Source organism: Lotus japonicus, chromosome 3 (assembly GCF_012489685.1).
Source record: "Lotus japonicus ecotype B-129 chromosome 3, LjGifu_v1.2".
Classification (NCBI taxonomy): Eukaryota; Viridiplantae; Streptophyta; class Magnoliopsida; order Fabales; family Fabaceae; genus Lotus; species Lotus japonicus.
The window spans coordinates 33,614,759-33,636,730 of record NC_080043.1 but is presented as its reverse complement, the minus strand read 5'-3'; the positions used below and the strand labels follow the sequence as shown (position 1 = coordinate 33,636,730).

General features: G+C 40.4%; 2 protein-coding genes across 2 annotated transcripts; both read right to left on the bottom strand.

Moving 5' to 3' along the window:
• Positions 1-12,998: 12,998 nt before the first annotated feature.
• On the bottom strand, positions 12,999-14,365 carry LOC130744009 (uncharacterized). The gene is made up of 2 exons (XM_057596207.1): positions 13,493-14,365; positions 12,999-13,394 (listed from the first exon to the last, which is right to left on the bottom strand). Exons 1-2 carry the CDS (start codon positions 14,363-14,365, stop codon positions 12,999-13,001), a joined length of 1,269 nt encoding a protein of 422 aa, XP_057452190.1.
• A 4,028-nt stretch (positions 14,366-18,393) lies between these two features.
• Positions 18,394-19,760, bottom strand: LOC130744008 (uncharacterized). Its single transcript, XM_057596205.1, has 2 exons — positions 18,888-19,760; positions 18,394-18,789 (listed from the first exon to the last, which is right to left on the bottom strand). Exons 1-2 carry the CDS (start codon positions 19,758-19,760, stop codon positions 18,394-18,396), a joined length of 1,269 nt encoding a protein of 422 aa, XP_057452188.1.
• Positions 19,761-21,972: the final 2,212 nt, after the last annotated feature.

Genomic DNA, 21,972 nt, shown 5'->3' with positions numbered 1-21,972 from the left:
ACTGAAGCGCGCCATGTAGGTCTTTAGCTTCTCTCCTGGCTGTTGATGTATGCTGATGAGATCAAACATAGTTGCTTTTGTACTTTTATTGGCGGAGAATTGAGTTAAGAATTTAGTGGACAAATCCGTAAAATTGTCAATTGAGAAGGGCGGTTGTCTAATGAACCACTGCATCGCCATTCCCTTGAATGTTGAAGGCAACATCTGCACTTCACCTCGTCCGTCGCCCCCCCAATAACCATTTTGGTGTTAAAGTACCTCAAATGCTCCATGGGATCAGAATCGCCTGAGAAGGCGTCTAATGCCATTGTTTGCAAATGTTTTGGTATGTCCAACTTTGTGATGGCTGGAACAAAAGGTTGAAATTCGACGACATCCTCAGCCTCAAGACGTTGTCCCTGCTTAAAATCTTGCTTCTGTGTTAAATATTCCACCTGGGCTTGTAACTGTTCATTCTGGTTTTGTACCTTTTGCAAGGTATCCAGCATTTGCTTCAAAGCCACGGGCGTGATACCCGTTATTACCTCCTGCGCTTTCCTCGGAGCACTGTTCTTAAGATCTTCTAAGTTTACGTACTCAGGTGGCGTGGATCGTCGCCTGACACCTGGATCTGACTTGGCTATCAGATCTGAGGGCTTACCCGGAGCTAGTTTTACAAGCGACGTTGGTGACTGCGCCACCGAGTGAACTCCCTCCGAGGAAGCCTCCTGCTCTTGCTCTTGAAGTACTGCACGATTGTTGTCTCGACCGCCGCCGCGTCCGCTCTAACGACCACCACCTCTCCGACGATGATCATGGCGGCCCACACCGCACGAACGAGTTTCCATGAATCGTAACTCTCACCCTCTACGTCACTTGTAGATCTAGGTTAGAGCCACAGACGGCGCCAATGTTGCGTTCTAAGGTAAGCTTAAGTGAGAAAAGTACGAAAGGCAAACCCTAGCAGAGCACTAAAATATCAAAGATGTAATAAAAGAGAATATTCTCATTAAGTGTCAAAAAGTTCCTGGTATAAGGTGATGACCTTCCCTTTTATAGAGGGTATGGTCATGACATAGACTTTTCCTACATTTGGACCTGACAACCAGGGCCCAAATCCCTATGCACATAAGACAAATCCAAACGAACCTTCCAGCTGGCTTGCGGGTCCACTAAAAGGGGGGGCGAGAATCCTCGGTATTTCGCCAGTTACCGCCATGTCTTCCTTCGTCCGGCTGATTGCTTGTTTTGGGCGGGCATGGAGGTCTTTATGTCCCGCCCAGTCCAGTCCTCGTGCTCTTGACTAATCCTGCTACACACATAGTTCACTGACCACTAAAGCATCCTTGAAGATCAACGGGACAACCGAACGGGAGGATCCTCAAAGATATTAAACGGGCACTAAGACGAGGCACCTATCTCTGAGAGGAAATTGACAAGAGCTTTAGCTTCTCGAGGGATAAGTCTGAGGCGAGCCTCCCAATCCCTAAGGCAAGTTGCGCATGTCGCAAGGTGACAGCATAACTGATTATAATTAAATTGAATGGAATAATGCATAACAAGCCAAATGAACACACGAATCTTCTTCGCAGCCTTGATTTTCCAAATCCATTTCCAATTTGCCCCCTCCAAGCGAGCCAGATTGGGACTCAATAAGCCAAGCATACGTAGAGGCTGCAGAATAAATCCCAGTACTGCTATGCCTCCAAACCCAAGAATCGGGAAACCGCGGGTCCAACATCGGGGACATAGACATCAAACCAATCATTAACTCAAGAGGAACAGTAGTGTACAAGGCTGAAACATCCCAACTCCCAAAATTGACTATATCCTTCAAAAGAGTAGATGTATCTGAAATATGAACAAACGACACCTTAGACGTCAAACACCCTTGACCGCTCTAGTCATTGTAGCAAAGGGAGGTGAACCCATCTCCAAGTCTGTACGAAATGTCGTCCCATAAGAGATCCCTGTTCTTGATAATGCCTTTCCAAAGATGATATGAATTTAACGCTGTAATTCAGGTTCTCTCTAAGACGAATGCCCAGCGCGATGCTGGGACAACGGGTTCAACGATTGACTAACAGCAAGAACAGAAACTTATCAACATAAATAAATAAGACTCAAGAATTGTTAACCCAGTTCGGTGAAACTTCACCTACGTCTAGAGGGTTTGCACCCAAAGAAAGGAAATCCATTATATCAAGATTCAAGAACTACAGACACTCATGAACACCACAGTTCACAGTTCTTTTCCTAATCTACCCAGTGTTTTTCTACTTAGTATATCGACCTAAGTATGAGAGCCCCTCTCACTTTCTCTCAATCACTGCCATAGTGATTGGTAAACACAATCAACAATCAGAGTTCGAAAGCGATCAAACAACACAGAATCCTACTTTGCTTTATAGAATCAATGAACAAAGATGATTCAAAACTAACAATGGACAAAGAACAAATCACAATCCTAAAACACTTGATCTCTCAATATAAGCTTCGGTAGTCTCTCATGTTTCAGGTCTTCATCCTTTTATAGACTTCAGCAGCGGCAGTTTGGACTCTAGGGTCAGTATTGACTGAAGAAATAGATTGCATCGGTAACAAATCAAAGAATAATCACCTCAGATCTTGTTTGCGTTACACACAAGAAAACAAGGAAACAAATCTTCAATCCAAGATTGTTTCCACAACAACCAGCCCGTGATTAAAACCCTTCTGGAATAGCTACTTGGACAACAAGTAACTCTGATCACATCTCAAAGAGATCTTCAAGGGCCCACAACTAAAACATAAGTTGAGGACTGATGTCCTAGCTTCGCAGAACCAGATGCCACGGCAACTGCTTCAACAATAGGTTGTTTTGACAAAATGCAAGACAACATGTACCAACAATCTCCTCCTTTGTCAAATTTTGTCTAAAACAACTCATAGAGCAGAGAGGTTAAACATAGAGAAACAATTCTCCCCTTTAAGCAGAGCTCCCTCTCAAATGATGCATCCATACCAACAACTAGCATAGTTGGAACATAACACTCACCAGCAAAACACACACACGGCCACCAAGTGTACATAGAGCAACACCAGAACATAGCATATGATTACTCTACAGTAGTAGGATCTTAAAAATCATCATACCAAATATACTACCAGTAGCTACTTGCACAAGGCTAATCACAGGAAAACCAAAAGCAACTTGAAACTAACATAGTCATTAGCTTGAACTTGTCTTCAAATGAACCAGACCACAACTAACACTAGCAGAAACAAAGAACATAGACAACATTGACTTCATAGTAGCAACATAGTCTTCAAGGTAGCAAACAAAAATTATTACAGACTATAACAGATAGAGTCTTCAAATCACAAATCACAAACTACTCCCCCCTTTTTAACACAAATTTGGCAAAGGGTGCACAAATACATCCAAAACAAACAAAAGAAAGGAGCAAAAGAACCACAAGACTTATGCTTCAGAGCTGGATTCTTCTCCAGATTCCTCTGCACTCTTCTTTGTGCTCTCATCAGAACCTCCCTCCTCTTCAGTGTTGTTATCCTGAGCAGCAGCAGCAGCAGCACTTGACACACCTCCCTGTCGCTCTTCTTCTTGCAACTTGAGTAGCAAAGCATCAATCTTGAGTTTCCTGGCAGTGCTCACCTTGATTGTCTCCTGCAAAGCCTTGGAGACTTCCTACAATTCAGCAATGATGGCCTTGGTTCCAGAATCAGTCACAGGAGGGGCAGATGTAGTGCTGGTTGGCACAACAATGTCCAGAACATGTGGCTCCAAAAACATGCGTTGATCCAAGGTGATGGGAACACCAAGAGACATAGCCACTTCATCAGCCCTGAGTAACTGAGGGTGCTGCTTGAGTATTATTTCAGTGAGGAGTGATGGGAAAGAAACAGGAAGCTTCACAGCACAAGTGTCAGCGTGTTTCAAAGTCTGCTCAAACACAAAGGCTCCAAAGTCAAAAGCAGTGCAGGTGCCAATTTTGTAGATCAACTTGGCAAGAGTAGTAGAGACTCCAGAAGTATGTTGGGTAGGGACCTAATTCACAACACCAATCCTGTTGAGGATTGCATATTTCACATTGAGATTCCCAGTGGACAGCAGCTTCTTGTGAGGCCATTTCTTGACATGACCAGCAGTGAGTTCCTTAGCAATAGTGTCCAAGGACACTTCTTCATCAACAAACTCAACAACTCTTCTTCCAAGTGTTTGGTTGATCACAGCAGGGGAGAAAACAACACATTCTGCCCTCACTAAGACCTTCCTGAACTCATCACTTTCAAGAAGTCCCACATCCACAGAGAGATTCACCAAGAACTCTCTCACAAGTTTCTCATAGCACTTTCCAATATGCTGGATAGTCTTCATCAACCCAGTCTTCTCAATGAGTGCCACAACATCCTTGCACTCTAAAACATCAGGACCAACTTCCCTTTCCTTGGCCATCCTTCTCTTGCAAACAAACTTCCACTTCTAAACACTTTCTTCAGTATGAAAAGACATTTTATCAATGGGAACAACAGGAACATTTTGAGGAATGCGTTTACCTGCATACTTCTTCTTCTCAGAAGGCCGGATGTCCTGGACATCGACTTCAACATCTGACCCAGATCCCTCAATAGCAGGAACCTTCTTTTTCTTTTTCTCACTTGCAGCCTTAGGAATTTTTTGCTTTCCTTTTCCTTTCACATCCACTTGTCTAGAGTTGTAGGTTGCAGGAGTAGATTTAGTTGCGGGGGTGGACTTGGGCTTCTTCTGAGGAACAGAAGACTCTTCAGCAGTATGGATTCTTCTTTTTCTCTTCATCCTAGCAGCAATGCTATCAGAGAAGGATGTAGAGAGAGGAACTTCATCACCATCTGAGATGTCCTGAACAGAGGTTGGAGCCTGGCTTGACTCCTTGGAAGGAGCATCTTCAGAGGACACATTCACTGGGTTATCTTCCTTTGAAGAGGAAGAATCATCACCATCAGGCTGAGTGGACTTACCTGAATCATCATGAGAAGATAATTCCTTTTCAGGAATTTCTTGAGCAGGGGCTTCTTCTGGAACAGATGCCTCAACATCGGGCACATCATCTTGCTTGGAATTGACAGGAGAGTTTTCTTCGTTAATCCTTTCTTCATCAGAGACATCCTCATAGAGAGAGGAACATGCGAAGGGGTCTCATCAGGAATCTTGGATTTGTACACCTTTCTTGATGGGTTCTTTGATCTGTTTCCAGATGCTTTCTTTGATGGAGAGGAAATTTGAGAAGAATCATCACGCTTGAGACCCATACACTTAACACCCTGAGAGGTTCTTTCAATCTTTCTCTTGACACAATCTTTCTTTCCTAAAGTTTGAGACATGATGCGAACAGAGTGAAAAGAAACTGAACACAGAAATTTGAATCGGAAGCGAGAGAGAACAATAATGTGAATTCTAATTTCAAGAGACACTAGCGGTTGTGAGGAAAACATTTGCCCGTTAGGGGTAGTTATAGGACAACTGAACCATGATGCAATAACTTCCTTGCTGATGTGACAACGACAGTTAATCATGATTAGAACAAAACTAGCCGTTAGCCTCCTTTTGTGCGTTAATTGCTATGCTCCTTCAAAGAGACAAATCCCAAGATTTCCTCTTAACTTTTCAAAAGTGCTTGCATCAAGGGGTTTTGTGAAAATGTCAGCCAATTGCTTGTCTGTTGTAACATGCTCCAAACTGACAATTTTATTCTCTACCAAATCCCTAATAAAATGATGTCTAATATCAATGTGTTTGGTCCTGCTATGTTGTATGAGATTCTTGGAAATATTGATTGCACTGAGATTGTCGCAGTACAATGTCATGACATTCTGTTCAACATCATACTCCTTAAGCATTTGCTTCATCCACATGAGTTGAGTGCAACTACTACCTGCGGCAATATACTGCATCAGCAGTAGACAATGAAACACAGTTCTGCTTTTTGCTAAACCATGAAATCAGATTATATCCTAAGAAGAAACAACCACTAGATGTGCTATTTCTATCATCTGCACTCCCTGCCCAATCTGCATCACAATATCCAACTAGGGAAGAATTTGTATCATGAGTATAGAGAATGCCATAATCACTTGTGCCATGGATGTACTTGATTATTCTTTTCACTTGTAGCAGATGACATGTCTTAGGAGCTGCTTGATATCTTGCACACACACCTATTGCAAAGGTGATATCAGGTCTGCTAGCAGTAAGATACAACAAGCTTCCTTTCATGCTTCTATAGATACTTTGATCAACATCTTCCCCTTGCTCATCCTTGGTCAATTTGATATGTGTAGCAGCAGGAGTTCTCTTGTGCCCCGCCTTGTCTAGGCCAAACTTCTTGACCAATCCTCTAGAATACTTACTCTGTGAAATGAACATAGAATCCTCCATTTGTTTGACTTGGAGTCCTAGGAAATCATTCAACTCACCAACCAAGCTCATCTCAAATTCAGATTTCATTTGTCGGATGAAATGTTCCACCATTGAGTTCGACATTCCTCCAAAAACAATGTCATCAACATAAATCTGTGCTATCATGAGCTTACCTTTTTCATTCTTCACAAATAGAGTTTTATCAACTCCACCCTTGCAGTAACCATTGCTCACAAGGAACTCAGTGAGCCTTTCATACCAAGCCCTAGGAGCTTGCTTCAACCCATACAAAGCTTTTCTCAGTTTGTACACATGATCTAGATGATGTGGATTGATGAACCCTTTAGGTTTCTCAACATAAACTTCTTCACTTAAGTATCCATTCAGAAAAGCACTCTTTACATCCATCTGATAGAGTCTGAACTTCAACAGACAAGCAACACCTAGCAAGAGTCTTATAGATTCCAGTCTAGCTAGTGGTCATCAAAATCTACACCCTATATCTGTGTATATCCTTGTGCAACAAGCCTTGCTTTGTTCCTGGTGACTGTTCCAGTTTCATCTGATTTGTTATTGAAAATCCATTTGGTACCAATGATGTTCACTTCTTCAGGTCTAGGCACTAGATCCCACACTTCATTTCTCTTGAACTGATCTAGTTCTTCTTGCATTGCATTTATCCAGTATTCATTAGTGAGAGCTTCATTGATATTTTTGGGTTCTATCTTGGAGATAAAACACCCATGCACAATGAGACTTCTGGATCTAGTAGTCACTCCTTCTTGAAGATTACCAATAATGTTTTCTTATGGATGAATCTTCTGGATCCTGATTGATGGAGCTTTGCTTGGTGAGACCACTTTGTCTTCCTGTTCATCTGTACTTGTCTCAGAGTCATTGTCGAGGATGGTTGCTGGAGCATCGGCTGGATCATCTGCACCATCATCATCTTCACTCATATTGTTCTCCTTCTTCTTACTTGGCTCATCATCTACAACCACATTCACTGATTCCATCATGGTTTATGTGCGAGAATTAAACACCCTATAAGCCTTGCTGTTCATTGAGTATCCCATGAATATTCCTTCATCACTTTTGGGATCTAGCTTCCTCTTTGGATCACGATCTGCAAGAATGTAGCATTTAGGGTTTAGGGTTTAGGGTTTAGGGTTGCAAGAATGTAGCATTTACTTCCACATATATGTGGAAGTAAATGCTACATTCTTGCAGATCGTGATCCAAAGAGGAAGCTAGATCCCAAAAGTGATGAAGGAATATTCATGGGATACTCAATGAACAGCAAGGCTTATAGGGTGTTTAATTCTCGCACATAAACCATGATGGAATCAGTGAATGTAGCATTTACTTCCAAATATGTGGAAGTGTTTTACAGTGGGCTTCCTATCTTTCCATAATTCATATTGAGTGAGAGATGTCCCTACTCTAATGGTGACCCTGTTATGAATGTAACAAGCTGTGCTCATAGCTTCAGCCCAGAACTTGTGTGGAATCTTCTTAGCATGTAGCATGACTCTTGTTGATTCCTAAAGAGTTCTATTTTTCCTTTCAACAATTCCATTCTGCTGGGGTGTGATAGGAGTTGAAAACTCAAGACTTATTCCTTCTGATTCACAAAACTTAAGGAACTTTGAATTCTCAAACTCTCTTCCATGGTCACTTCTAATTCTCACAATCACACAATTCTTCTCATTCTGAAGTCTCAAGCATAGATTCTTGAATATATCAAATGTATCTGATTTCTCTCGCATGAACTCAACCCATGTGTACCTGGAAAAATCATCAACACATACAAACACATACCTTTTTCCTCCCAAGCTTTCAACCTGCATAGGACCCATAAGATCCATGTGTAGCAATTCAAGAACCTTTGTCGTGGTCTGATGCTGGAGCATCTTGTGAGACACCTTGGTTTGCTTCCCAATCTGACATTCCCCACATAGCTTTCCTTCTCCTATGCTCAGTTTAGTTAGACCTCTTATAGCTTATTCAGTCATGACCTTTTGCATGCTCCTATAATTGAGATGTCCTAGTTTCTGGTGCCACACATTTAACTCATCTTCCTTGGTTATCAAACATCTAGACACTTGAGCCATTTCCTGAGATGTCCACATATAACAATTGTCTTTTGATCTGACACCTCTCATCATGATTTTATTATCATCAGTGGTTACTATACATTCTGTTTTGTTGAACTTCACATCAAACCCTTGGTCACAGAGTTGACTAATGCTGATCAGATTTGCAGTAAGTCCATTTACCAGTAACACATTATCCAGGTTAGGTGATTTTGTGCTTACGAGCCTTCCTATTCCCTTGATCTTCCCTTTAGCTCCATCTCCGAAGGTGACATAGTTGTTGGAATGACTTCTGATATCTTGCAAATAGCTCTTGTTTCCTGTCATGTGCTTTGAACAACCACTATCAAAATACCAATCTTCCTTTGACGAAGCTCTGAAGGATGTGTAGGCTACATGGCATGTGACTTTACTCTTGGGCTTCCACTGCTTCCTCACCTGAGTGGTCTTTGAAGGCCTGGAATTATTGTGCGTCTGAGGGTAGCCATATAATTTGAAACAATAGGGCCTTATGTGACTATTCCTACCACAGTAGAGACACTTCCAAGGTACAGTTTTGACAGTCTTGACTTGAGAATTCACATGCTGGGGCACATGTCGGGGCAACGAGTCTGACATCTGATAGATACTGGACCTCTTGAATTCAGATTGTTTTGTTGCAGCAACAAATTTCTTTGGTCCTTTCAGACCTTCCTTGTTTGTTGTCCTGTAATCAAAACCAATTCCCTTCAAGCTTCCTCCTTGCTTGCTTGTTTCTTTCAAAATTTTATCAAGCATGTCAGAACCACTGTTCAGCATTCTAAGAGATTTGTGTGTAACTTCAAGCTTGTTTGTCAGATTTGCCACTTCCTCTTGAAGTCCTGCATTAATCAACATCAAGTTAGCCTTTTCTTTCGTGTCAATATTATTAAGTTTACTTTGCCATTCATCCAGGTCTTCTTTCAGCTTTGTACTGAGCTCTTTCAGCCTTTCATTTTGAGAGGAAAGTTGTTCTATCTCACTTTGCTTTTCTCTCACAAGTTTACAAGCTTCCTTCCATTTGATCTGCAACAGCTTGTAAGTCTCAACTAGTTCTTCATCTGTGATGTCCTCATCACTTGTCTCAGAGTCATAAGTTGTTCCAGAGAAGGAATTAACCTTGTTTGCAGAGATCTCCTCCTCATCCTCAGTGTCTTCATCTGACCATGTTGCCACCATACCTTTCTTTTGCTTCTTCAAGTAAGTAGCACATTCAGTCCTAATGTGTCCATACCCCTCACATTCATGACACTGTACACCTTTATTCAGACCAGATTTATCTTCTTCTTTGGTCCTTTTCTAAAAATTAGACAGCTTGGGCTTGCCGAACTTAATGTCCTGGACATTAGACCTGGTTCTTCTGTCAATCTTTCTCAATGCTCTATTAAACTTCTTTGCAAGCAGATCCAGTGCCTCAGACAAATTTTCACCTTCACAGTCTTCATCATCACCCTCATCAGTGTTAGACACAAAGACAATACTTTTGTTCTTCTTTTCAGACTTTCCACTCAATTTCAACTCAAAAGTCTGCAATGAGCCAATAAGTTCATCAACCTTCATGCTCTTAATGTCTTAAGCCTCCTCAATAGCAGTGACTTTCATAGCAAATTTCTGGGGAAGTGATCTCAAGATCTTTCTCACAAGTTTCTCATCTGACATAGGTTCTCCCAAGGCAAATGAAGCATTAGACAGGTCACACACACGCATGTGAAATTCTAAGATAGTCTCTTCTTCAGTCATCATCAAGCTTTCAAACTGAGTAGTGAGCATCTTAAGTCTTGACATCCTCACTCTAGTAGTTCCCTCATGTTCTGTCTTCAGTATTTCCCAAGCATCCTTAGCCACAGTACACGTGTTGATAAGTCTAAACATATTCTTGTCAACTCCATTGAAGATGGCATTTAGGGCTTTGGAGTTTCCAAGAGCAGCTTCATCTTCATCCTTGGTCCATTCTTCCTCAGGTTTCTCCACAGCAGTAGTGGAATTGACTTGACAATAGCTTTCCAAGTCTTGTTGTCAATTGACTTGAGGAAAGCTGTCATGCGAACTTTCCAGTAGTCATAGTTAGTACCATCCAGAATTGGTGGCCTATTGGCTGATCCTCCCTCCTTGTTATCTATGAGAACTGAATCAAACTCCCTGGAGCTCACCCAACCAGAACAGGGTGTATGCTCTGATGCCAATTATAATTCAGGTTCTATCTAGGACGAATGTCCAGCGCGATGCTGGGACAACAGGTTCAACAATTGACTAACAGCAAGAACAGAAACTTATCAACATAAATAAATAAGACTCAAGAATTGTTAACCCAGTTCGGTGAAACTTCACCTACGTCTAGAGGGTTTGCACCCAAAGAAAGGAAATCCATTATATCAAGATTCAAGAACTACAGACACTCATGAACACCACAGTTCACAGTTCTTTTCCTAATCTACCCAGTGTTTTTCTACTTAGTATATCGACCTAAGTATGAGAGCCCCTCTCACTTTCTCTCAATCACTGCCATAGTGATTGGTAAACACAATCAACAATCAGAGTTCGAAAGCGATCAAACAACACAGAATCCTACTTTGCTTTATAGAATCAATGAGCAAAGAGGATTCACAACTAACAATGGACAAAGAACAAATCACAATCCTAAAACACTTGATCTCTCAATATAAGCTTCGGTATAGGTGCAATGTGAGCATCACATTGATTTATATAACTTCTATTTGACTTTGGAGTCATTATCAAAATATGTGACTAATCTCTTAAGAGATCATTTTTTTAAATATATAGATTATTCATAATTGTTTTGTTTCTGAAAGTTCATGCTAACTTCTTTCATGATTAGGTCCTATCTTTTAGCAAATTTATGTAGTTGATTAAAGCTTCATTATTTGTTAGATAATGAATGGGATGGTCTCAAATACTAAACTTACTAGTCATGTTTCTGAGAAATTTGTAATGGGATGGTCAAATTTCACAAGTTTGGTACATCTCAATATCATTAGTTTGGTACTCCTATATGAAAATACTCTTATTTATTATGTTTACTTGTTAGCATGACATAACATCTCATAACTTTAGCTATTAGAGTGTAAATGAATCTGGTGATTAAGCTAATTTCAAATGTGATTCTATTTGGCTCATGCTAGGTTGAGGTATGTGATATACTAAAGGCAGAATTATGGAATTTTGGGTTAAAGGTATCGTTGGATCTTGTTCAAGTTTGTCTTGATTTATGTACTTCGATCTTGATCGATGAAGAGCTGTGTGCTTTTTTAATGTGGGAACATAAGTCTTTAGGTGAGTCTTTTGTGAAATTCGTATTCACCTAGGACAGATGTGATACACAATGTTGCAACAATGTGTAACACAACAAAACACAATCAGAGTATCAAAATAAACAAACAGTTAAACAAACGAACACAAGGAGTTGTTAACCCAGTTCGATGAACATCACGTACGTCTGGAGGGCTACAGCCCGAGAAAGACAATCCACTATAATAGTCAAGCACGTACAAAAGGTTCACCAAGAACAACCACAGTTCTAACCTTCCTACCTATTGCTACCAGTGGCTTAATACTTAAGTCTCCCCCTAAGTATGAGAACCCCTTCTCTCTTTCTCTCAATCACTGCCTCAGTGATCACACTTGTCAAAAACAATAACAAGTTTGATGAGACTAGCACTCAACTAAACACATCAACTTAGTACTTACAATAGCATAGGAAGCACTAAGTTGTTACAGTACTCACAACAGGACTCACAAATAATATACCCTAAGATCAGTATAATTCTCCCAGAATCCGTGTGTGGCTAGGGTTTATAAGCTCCTTTATATAGACGTTCAAACGAGGCTTGGATCTTCAATGGGCCGCAAAGAGTCCACAAAATCACTTCTGGATAGAATCTTCAAGGAATCAAATCTTACCAAAATAAAATAACAGAACCAAGTAAATTGAAATTCAAACTTTGAGATAGACTTGGTTCATACGTTATCAATCTTGTTACTTCAGCCAAGATTAAAACAAACACGCCTTCAGAAGATAAAACGCACAGCATAGGATAAATCTTCTGAATCCCCTTACAGTCAGCAGCCCAATCAAACAACTTGATTTCAGCGATTGAACCACCAACATACGTAAACACACCATGTTGCTCCAGATGTTGGAACATATGGTTGCACATCATGTTTTAAGCAAAATGCAGCCAATCAAAAGAACTACAATCTCCCCCTTTGGCAAATTTGTCTAAAACATGAGCAGAAAGCCAAACAATGCACAATCAACAATACTCATCCATTAACACAAAACAACACACAACATCTGATGAACTGAACACACTACTGAGTCGGAATACTGAACACCATACTTAGTCTGAATAACAAAATCACATAACAACAGCACAAGAAAGCAACAATACCATTCTCCCCCTTATTAGCAGAATTTGTCAAAGGGTGCAGAGAACCAACATAAGTCAACAGAATATTACAACCAGATCGAAGAAGAAAGAGCAAGTACACTAATCACTAGTAGTGTCATCATCAGAAGTACCAGCATCATCCTGATCATTAGCATCAGCATTGTCTTCAAGAATCCTCTTGCCTTTAGTCAGCTGCAGAATAAGAGTGTCCACATTCTTCTTCCTCAAGGTACAGCTAGCAATTGTGTCCTGAAGCATCTGAGACACCGCAATAAGCTCATCAAGAGGAGTACTAGGAGTCTTCTGAGAGGAAGTACCCTCCCCCTGAGTCATCTCAACCAAACCAGCAACATCAGAAACATGAGCACCAGCTAGCAGCCTGTAATCAATAGTGAGAAGACTAGCTTTCTTCCTAGGGAACTCATCAACAAAGAGAATTTGAGGATGTTGACTCAAGATAATCTCACAAAGTAAGCATGGAAAACCAATAGGGAGCTAGACAGCAAAGGTTTCAGCATGCTTCATGGTTTGAGCAAAGACATATGCTCCAAAATCAACTGAGTCTTAGTACCAATCAGATAAATTAATTTTGCCAAACCTGAAGAAACATCTGAGCTGTGTGTGGTAGGATCCCAATTTGCAGCACCAATGCGATTCAAAATAGCATACTTCACAGTCAAATGAGCAGAAGACAACAGACCTTTGACATGCCACACCTTAAATTGACCTGCTGTGAGTTCAGTAGTGATGGCACTCAAGGATAGCTCTTCAGTAACCATGTCAACAGTGCTCCTTCCCAAATACTGATTAATAATCTCAGGTGAAAAGTTTACACACCTACCACGCACAAAGACTTTTCTGAAATCAGGATGCCCAGACACAGTGCAATTTGTAGTCACATTCACAATAAATTCTTTCACCAACTTGTCATAGCACCTGCCTATCTCAGTAACAGTTTTCAACAAACCAGCAGCCTCAATGAGTTCCATGATGTCCTGACAATTCAGAATCTCACCAGTTAATTCCCTCTCTTGAACAATCCTGCGCTGAAAAACATACTTCCACTTTCCTACACTTTCTTCAGAATGAAAGGAAATGTTATCCAAAGGAGCAGCAGGCACATTTTCTGGAATTCTCTTTCCAATCTTGCGTTTTCTAGCCATAGAACCAATATCACTATCATCTTGAACCTTTCTCTTGACATTCTTCACAACAGAAGTATCATCATCAAGAATAATGACCTTCTTGCGCTTCTTGTTCTCGCTCAATCCCAAACCTATCTTCTTGCCAGAGGAACGAGTAGAGTACTTGCGAACAACTGTCATATTTTGTCTCTTGAGAGCAGCAGAAGAAGAAGCACCAAGGGTGTTGATCAACACCTCATCAGATTTTGTGTCTTCATTGACACCCTCAACATTCTCAACATGCACATCTTCATCAACAGAGGGAGTAGGGTTGGGAACCATTACCTATTCCTCAAGATGATCGGAACCCTTGTTGCGATCAGCATCAACACCTAGGCTTGATGGATTGTTGCTTGGTGGTGGAACAATCGGATCGACATTTGCATGTAAGGCTTCCTTGAGAGGAGTTTCCAACACTTCCGCAAGATGAAGATCAGTGGCATCATCATTTGTACTTGGGTTGATTCCAGCCTCGGGAATCTTGTCCCGGGTAGTCTCAGAGCTTCCCGTCACCATATTCCTCTTTGCTTTGGATGCATCTGACTTGGATCGTGCCTTTTTCTCCTTCTTCTTGCGCTTTTCAGAGGAGGGATGAGAATCACTTTGAGAAATTTCAATTGCAGATGTACGAGGAGAGGATTTTGAAACCCTAGGAGATTTTGGGGTTTTGGATTTCAGTCCCATTACCTTTACCCCAAAAGCATTAATCTCAGGAGTGAGTTTCTTGCTAGATTCTTGACTCATGGCGAAGAAAGCACAAAGAGAGAACCACAGGTTGTCAAGAAAATGATAGACGGTTTTGGAGTGAGTTTCGGAGATTAGAAGTTTTGCAATGGAAGTTACAAGAGAGGTTATAATGGAAGTTATCAAGAAAAAGTGGAAATTCCTGATTAAGCGTGCCTCAAAAGTAATGACAAAATAGTTGTTGGCACAACAAAATCCCTTTAATTGCTATAATTCCTCAAATAAGAAAATACCCAATAACCTTCTCAATTTTTCAAACTGTGTATCATCCAGAGCTTTGGTAAAAATATCTGCTAACTGCTTCTCGGTTGAGACATGCTCCAAAGCAACAATACCATCTTCAACTAACTCTCTGATGAAATGATGACGAATATCAATATGTTTTGTTCTGCTGTGTTGAATTTGATTTTTGGATATGATGATAGCACTTAGATTGTCACAAAACAATGTCATAACATCTTGCTGCACATTATACTCCTTCAACATTTGTTTCATCCATATCAACTGAGTGCAACTACTTCCAGCAGCTATATATTCAGCTTCTGCCGTAGAGAGAGACACACAATTTTGCTTTTTACTGAACCAAGAGATTAGATTGTTCCCAAGAAAGAAACATCCACCTGATGTGCTCTTCCTATCATCAGCACTTCCAGCCCAATCCGCATCACAGTAACCTGTTAGCACTGAGTTAGTGTTGTGAGAGTACAGAATGCCATAATCACTTGTACCACTGATATACTTAATGATCCTTTTCACTTGAATGAGATGACTAGTCTTTGGTTCTGCTTGATACCTAGCACAAACTCCAACTGCAAAAGTGATATCTGGTCTGCTGGCAGTGAGATACAAAAAACTTCCAATCATGCTTCTATATAAACTAGGATCCACATCAGTACCTTTCTCATCCTTTGTAAGTTTGATATGAGTTGCAGCATGTGTTCTTTTGTGACCAGCATTCTCAAGACCAAACTTCTTAACAATCCCCTTAGAATGCTTACTTTGTGTGATGAATAAGGTATCTTCCATCTGTTTTACCTGAAGTCCCATAAAGTAAGTTAATTCACCTACAAGACTCATTTCATACTTAGATTTCATTTGTTCAACAAATTGCTCCACCATCTGGTTCGACATGCCTCCAAACACAATGTCATCAACATAAATTTGAGCTACCATAAGTTCACTGCCATTTTTCTTAACAAAGAAGGTCTTGTAAATACCACCTTTGTCATAACCATTGTTGATCAGAAATTCTGTTAATCTTTCATACCATGCTCTAGGTGCTTGTTTTAAGCCATACAGAGCCTTTTTCAATCTGTACACATGATCTTGAAAACTTGGATCTACAAACCCTTTAGGTTGTTCCACATAGACTTCTTCATTCAAGTAACCATTCAAGAAGGCACTCTTGACATCCATCTGATATAGTCTGAATTTCAGTAAATAGGCTACTCCCAAAAGCAACCTGATAGATTCAAGACGAGCCACAGGAGCAAAAGTTTCATCAAAGTCTATTCCTTCTATTTGAGAGTATCCCTGAGCAACTAGGCGAGATTTGTTCCTTGTCACATTACCGCTTTCATCAGACTTGTTCCTGAATATCCACTTAGTTCCCACAACATTTGCATCATCAGGTCTTGGAACCAATTCCCACACTTCATTCCTCTTGAACTGTCCCAGTTCCTCTTGCATGGATTGAATCCAGAACTCATCAGTCAGAGCTTCTTTGATGTTCTTGGGTTCTATTTTTGATATGAAGCAAGCACTAGAAATCAGATCTCTTGACCTTGTTGTAACCCCATCAGTCAGATCACCAATGATATTTTCCTTTGGATGTATCTTCTGGACTCTGATTGAGGGTCCTTTTGCAGCTAAAGGCAGTTGAAAGACAGTGTTTTCTTGTTCATTCGAGGATTGAATTGCTGGCTCATCTGGTTCAACATTAGTACACTCATACGGTAAATCATCTTCATCATGTGTTGGTCCTGTTCTCTCATTGGATGTATCATCAACAACTACATTAATGGATTCCACCATGACTTTAGTACGGATATTATAAACTCTATATGCTCTGTTGTTTCCAGAATATCCCAAAAATATTCCAACTTCACTTTTATGATCCAGTTTTTGCCTATGTTCTCTATCAGATAAAATGTAACACTTGCTGCCAAAAACATGGAAATACTTCACTGTGGGTTTTTTCCCTTTCCATAGTTCATACTGAGTGACTGTATCTCCTTGACGAATAGTGACACGATTGTGGATGTAACAGGCAGTATATGGTAGATTTTTAGCATGTAACATAGCTCTGGTAGATTCTTGTAACGTCATGTTTTTCCTTTCAACTACTCCGTTTTGCTGAGGAGTGATAGGAGCAGATAATTCATGTTTGATTCCTTCAGAAGAGCAGAACTCAGCAAATTGACCATTTTCAAATTCTTTTCCATGATCACTTCTTATTTTAACAATCCCACTCCCTTTTTCCCTTTGCACTTGGAGACATAGTTCTTCGAAGACTTCAAAGGTGTCTGACTTTTCTTTCAAAAATTCTACCCACGTGAATCTGGAAAAATCATCAACACAGACAAAAACATACCTTTTTCCTCCTAGACTTTCCACTTGCATTGGCCCCATCAAATCCATGTGGAGTAGTTCAAGCACTTTTGATGTAGTCAGATGTTGCAGCTTCTGGTGACACACTTTGACTTGCTTCCCAATCTGACATTCACCACACACCTTTCCTTCTTGGATTTTCAGCTTTGGTATTCCTCTAACCGCTTCCTCAGCAACAATTCTTTTCATACTCTTAAGATTCAGATGACCTAACTTTTGGTGCTAGATTCTAGCTTCATCTTCTTTAGACATCAAACATCGAGCAGACAAAGATGTTGTTTCAGAGGTCCACATGTAGCAGTTGTCCTTTGATCTAGCTCCTCTTATTAGCACATCCTTTTTCTTATTTTTGACAACACAACCAGATTGTTTGAAAACTACCTTTAAGCCTTGGTCACAAAGTTGACTTATGCTGATCAAGTTTGCAGTTAATCCTTCAACTAATAGAACATCATCAAGATTTGGAGATCCTATGTCAGGCAATTTTCCAATTCCTCTGATCTTTCCTTTGGCTCCATCACCAAAAGTAACAAAACTCTTAGCATGTGGTTTTCAGCGATTGAACCACCAACATACGTAAACACACCATGTTGCTCCAGATGTTGGAACATATGGTTGCACATCATGTTTTAAGCAAAATGCAGCCAATCAAAAGAACTACAATCTCCCCCTTTGGCAAATTTGTCTAAAACATGAGCAGAAAGCCAAACAATGCACAATCAACAATACTCATCCATTAACACAAAACAACACACAACATCTGATGAACTGAACACACTACTGAGTCGGAATACTGAACACCATACTTAGTCTGAATAACAAAATCACATAACAACAGCACAAGAAAGCAACAATACCATTCTCCCCCTTATTAGCAGAATTTGTCAAAGGGTGCAGAGAACCAACATAAGTCAACAGAATATTACAACCAGATCGAAGAAGAAAGAGCAAGTACACTAATCACTAGTAGTGTCATCATCAGAAGTACCAGCATCATCCTGATCATTAGCATCAGCATTGTCTTCAAGAATCCTCTTGCCTTTAGTCAGCTGCAGAATAAGAGTGTCCACATTCTTCTTCCTCAAGGTACAGCTAGCAATTGTGTCCTGAAGCATCTGAGACACCGCAATAAGCTCATCAAGAGGAGTACTAGGAGTCTTCTGAGAGGAAGTACCCTCCCCCTGAGTCATCTCAACCAAACCAGCAACATCAGAAACATGAGCACCAGCTAGCAGCCTGTAATCAATAGTGAGAAGACTAGCTTTCTTCCTAGGGAACTCATCAACAAAGAGAATTTGAGGATGTTGACTCAAGATAATCTCACAAAGTAAGCATGGAAAACCAATAGGGAGCTAGACAGCAAAGGTTTCAGCATGCTTCATGGTTTGAGCAAAGACATATGCTCCAAAATCAACTGAGTCTTAGTACCAATCAGATAAATTAATTTTGCCAAACCTGAAGAAACATCTGAGCTGTGTGTGGTAGGATCCCAATTTGCAGCACCAATGCGATTCAAAATAGCATACTTCACAGTCAAATGAGCAGAAGACAACAGACCTTTGACATGCCACACCTTAAATTGACCTGCTGTGAGTTCAGTAGTGATGGCACTCAAGGATAGCTCTTCAGTAACCATGTCAACAGTGCTCCTTCCCAAATACTGATTAATAATCTCAGGTGAAAAGTTTACACACCTACCACGCACAAAGACTTTTCTGAAATCAGGATGCCCAGACACAGTGCAATTTGTAGTCACATTCACAATAAATTCTTTCACCAACTTGTCATAGCACCTGCCTATCTCAGTAACAGTTTTCAACAAACCAGCAGCCTCAATGAGTTCCATGATGTCCTGACAATTCAGAATCTCACCAGTTAATTCCCTCTCTTGAACAATCCTGCGCTGAAAAACATACTTCCACTTTCCTACACTTTCTTCAGAATGAAAGGAAATGTTATCCAAAGGAGCAGCAGGCACATTTTCTGGAATTCTCTTTCCAATCTTGCGTTTTCTAGCCATAGAACCAATATCACTATCATCTTGAACCTTTCTCTTGACATTCTTCACAACAGAAGTATCATCATCAAGAATAATGACCTTCTTGCGCTTCTTGTTCTCGCTCAATCCCAAACCTATCTTCTTGCCAGAGGAACGAGTAGAGTACTTGCGAACAACTGTCATATTTTGTCTCTTGAGAGCAGCAGAAGAAGAAGCACCAAGGGTGTTGATCAACACCTCATCAGATTTTGTGTCTTCATTGACACCCTCAACATTCTCAACATGCACATCTTCATCAACAGAGGGAGTAGGGTTGGGAACCATTACCTATTCCTCAAGATGATCGGAACCCTTGTTGCGATCAGCATCAACACCTAGGCTTGATGGATTGTTGCTTGGTGGTGGAACAATCGGATCGACATTTGCATGTAAGGCTTCCTTGAGAGGAGTTTCCAACACTTCCGCAAGATGAAGATCAGTGGCATCATCATTTGTACTTGGGTTGATTCCAGCCTCGGGAATCTTGTCCCGGGTAGTCTCAGAGCTTCCCGTCACCATATTCCTCTTTGCTTTGGATGCATCTGACTTGGATCGTGCCTTTTTCTCCTTCTTCTTGCGCTTTTCAGAGGAGGGATGAGAATCACTTTGAGAAATTTCAATTGCAGATGTACGAGGAGAGGATTTTGAAACCCTAGGAGATTTTGGGGTTTTGGATTTCAGTCCCATTACCTTTACCCCAAAAGCATTAATCTCAGGAGTGAGTTTCTTGCTAGATTCTTGACTCATGGCGAAGAAAGCACAAAGAGAGAACCACAGGTTGTCAAGAAAATGATAGACGGTTTTGGAGTGAGTTTCGGAGATTAGAAGTTTTGCAATGGAAGTTACAAGAGAGGTTATAATGGAAGTTATCAAGAAAAAGTGGAAATTCCTGATTAAGCGTGCCTCAAAAGTAATGACAAAATAGTTGTTGGCACAACAAAATCCCTTTAATTGCTATAATTCCTCAAATAAGAAAATACCCAATAACCTTCTCAATTTTTCAAACTGTGTATCATCCAGAGCTTTGGTAAAAATATCTGCTAACTGCTTCTCGGTTGAGACATGCTCCAAAGCAACAATACCATCTTCAACTAACTCTCTGATGAAATGATGACGAATATCAATATGTTTTGTTCTGCTGTGTTGAATTTGATTTTTGGATATGATGATAGCACTTAGATTGTCACAAAACAATGTCATAACATCTTGCTGCACATTATACTCCTTCAACATTTGTTTCATCCATATCAACTGAGTGCAACTACTTCCAGCAGCTATATATTCAGCTTCTGCCGTAGAGAGAGACACACAATTTTGCTTTTTACTGAACCAAGAGATTAGATTGTTCCCAAGAAAGAAACATCCACCTGATGTGCTCTTCCTATCATCAGCACTTCCAGCCCAATCCGCATCACAGTAACCTGTTAGCACTGAGTTAGTGTTGTGAGAGTACAGAATGCCATAATCACTTGTACCACTGATATACTTAATGATCCTTTTCACTTGAATGAGATGACTAGTCTTTGGTTCTGCTTGATACCTAGCACAAACTCCAACTGCAAAAGTGATATCTGGTCTGCTGGCAGTGAGATACAAAAAACTTCCAATCATGCTTCTATATAAACTAGGATCCACATCAGTACCTTTCTCATCCTTTGTAAGTTTGATATGAGTTGCAGCATGTGTTCTTTTGTGACCAGCATTCTCAAGACCAAACTTCTTAACAATCCCCTTAGAATGCTTACTTTGTGTGATGAATAAGGTATCTTCCATCTGTTTTACCTGAAGTCCCATAAAGTAAGTTAATTCACCTACAAGACTCATTTCATACTTAGATTTCATTTGTTCAACAAATTGCTCCACCATCTGGTTCGACATGCCTCCAAACACAATGTCATCAACATAAATTTGAGCTACCATAAGTTCACTGCCATTTTTCTTAACAAAGAAGGTCTTGTAAATACCACCTTTGTCATAACCATTGTTGATCAGAAATTCTGTTAATCTTTCATACCATGCTCTAGGTGCTTGTTTTAAGCCATACAGAGCCTTTTTCAATCTGTACACATGATCTTGAAAACTTGGATCTACAAACCCTTTAGGTTGTTCCACATAGACTTCTTCATTCAAGTAACCATTCAAGAAGGCACTCTTGACATCCATCTGATATAGTCTGAATTTCAGTAAATAGGCTACTCCCAAAAGCAACCTGATAGATTCAAGACGAGCCACAGGAGCAAAAGTTTCATCAAAGTCTATTCCTTCTATTTGAGAGTATCCCTGAGCAACTAGGCGAGATTTGTTCCTTGTCACATTACCGCTTTCATCAGACTTGTTCCTGAATATCCACTTAGTTCCCACAACATTTGCATCATCAGGTCTTGGAACCAATTCCCACACTTCATTCCTCTTGAACTGTCCCAGTTCCTCTTGCATGGATTGAATCCAGAACTCATCAGTCAGAGCTTCTTTGATGTTCTTGGGTTCTATTTTTGAT